At 61.1% G+C, this 1705-nt stretch overlaps 1 protein-coding gene across 1 annotated transcript in view; it reads right to left on the bottom strand.

Annotated features, from left to right (window-relative positions):
• Positions 1-433: 433 nt before the first annotated feature.
• Positions 434-1705, bottom strand: part of SLC7A4 (solute carrier family 7, member 4) — a gene marked incomplete at its 3' end in the record, with an annotated part of 2652 nt that continues 1380 nt past the window's right edge. The window contains 2 exon segments of the mRNA XM_010085063.1: positions 434-542; positions 1340-1705. The exon segment at positions 1340-1705 is cut by the window's right edge and continues 25 nt beyond it. Of these exon segments, the coding sequence (XP_010083365.1) occupies positions 434-542; positions 1340-1705 (475 nt within the window).

Below are 1705 nucleotides of genomic sequence, written 5' to 3'. Positions count from 1 at the left end.
GGCACCGGGGGAGCGGCACGAGCCATAGCACGGGGGGCTTAAACCAGCTGCTTGCAGGTGGAAAAGGATCCGGCAGTGTGCTAAGGGCAAGGGGGGCAACCCCAGTTCCTGGGGAGAGGAAGCCCTCGCTGGGAAGGGCTCCTCAAGCCCCAGGGAGCTGCCTCGGGAGCAGGGGGTGGTTCTGGTCCAGAGCTTGAAGGAGGATCTGAACCTCCACAGGGACGAACTGTGACGCTCTGGGAACCAGAGAGGGGCAGGGAGATGCTGGAAGGGGAATCAGAGGCAGAAGGGGGGCACGATGTGCTTTATAAACCCATCACCGGGGGAAAAGAGCTGCCAAAGCCGCCGGCCGGTGCCCGGACCAGCCCTGCTCCCTGCTCCCCCAAAGCAGCTGCCACCTTCCCGGGAATCACGCTGCTGCGGGAACACTCACCTAAAAGCAGCCAGACAGCAAAGCGAAGCCACGTCATGTAGCTGAGCTTCAGCATCAGATAGATGTTGAGGACGATGCTTAGCGCTGGGGAGAGAGGTACCAGGGGGATCTGTGGGAGAAACAGACCCAGAGGGGGATGAGACCATCCTTAAAACTATACACACAAACCCAGCACTGGTAAATGCGGGGTCAAAGTGACTTTCACGCTGGGCTTTCTGAAAATGACCTTTTTTTTTTTTTTTTGTCCTGGAAAAAGGCAGACAAAAGGAGCAACAGCCAGTGATGGAGCAAGGAGCTGGGAGCCACGCTGCATGCCGGGCTGGTGGGGTGGGCACAGGTTCTGGAAACAGCCCAGAGGCACCATCACAAGGACCAAACAAGCCCCCAGTGGAATCCAGAGCCAACACGGTCCTCGCTGGAGAAGCCAGGGCAGGTCACAGCAGGGAGGTGGGGGTAGCACTGGGTTTACCACTGCACCACACCAGGGCCCAGGTGGGCTGGAAACTGGAGAGGGGGGAGCATGAGAGGCACAAAAGTGATGTGGAGGCTGAAGAAGAGACCTCCATGGCATAGCTCGAGGGCGGACCAAAGGCAGAAGGAGTTGCAATGGGCAGGAGGGGAGCGGGAGGCTGTGGAATTGTGGAGGAGGGACACCAAGATGGGCAGAAGCAATCCCACCGGAGGGACACGGAGCTGCTGGGGATGTCCCCTCCCAGGGACCGGTGACCATGCAGGGTGACACCGCAGGCACCAACGCCCCCCACACCCAGTGCTTGCTGACACCCTCCTCCTCTGACAGTTGTGGTGCTTTCACCAGACTGGTGTGACCCTCCTGTGGGTCCCTCAGAGCTGCTCCCACCCCACTGCCCCCGGCAGAGGGACTTGTCCTGCCCGGCCCCCGCGTACCTGGAAGGTCTGGGTGCCGTGCTGCTGCTCGTGTGCCCAGATGAGGAGGAGGCTGAGCAGGAAGCCCAGGCTGAAGAGGACCAGCAGCAGGGAGTAGCTCCAGGTGGGCAGGTGGAGGTGGGTGTTGCCGAACACCAAGATGGAGCAGAGGCAGATGGCAGACACCATCAGCGTCACCACGGCCACCGTGACCACTTCACCCGGGTAGAAGTCGCTGAGGAACTCCAGGTAGGGCTCAAAAGCTGCCTTCAGCTGCCCCGGCTCCCGGTGCTCTTTGCTTTTGTCCCTGTCCACCAGCTGGAGCTTGTCGGAGAAGGACTCATACTCCTTCAGCTCGCCGGCGGACGGACCCTCGTGGGGCTCGGG

The sequence above is a fragment of the Pterocles gutturalis genome, unplaced genomic scaffold (genome assembly GCF_000699245.1).
Source record: "Pterocles gutturalis isolate BGI_N339 unplaced genomic scaffold, ASM69924v1 scaffold30580, whole genome shotgun sequence".
Taxonomy (NCBI): Eukaryota; Metazoa; Chordata; class Aves; order Pterocliformes; family Pteroclidae; genus Pterocles; species Pterocles gutturalis.
Note: the sequence above shows the minus strand (reverse complement) of the source record. Positions and strands in the feature narration are given on the sequence as shown.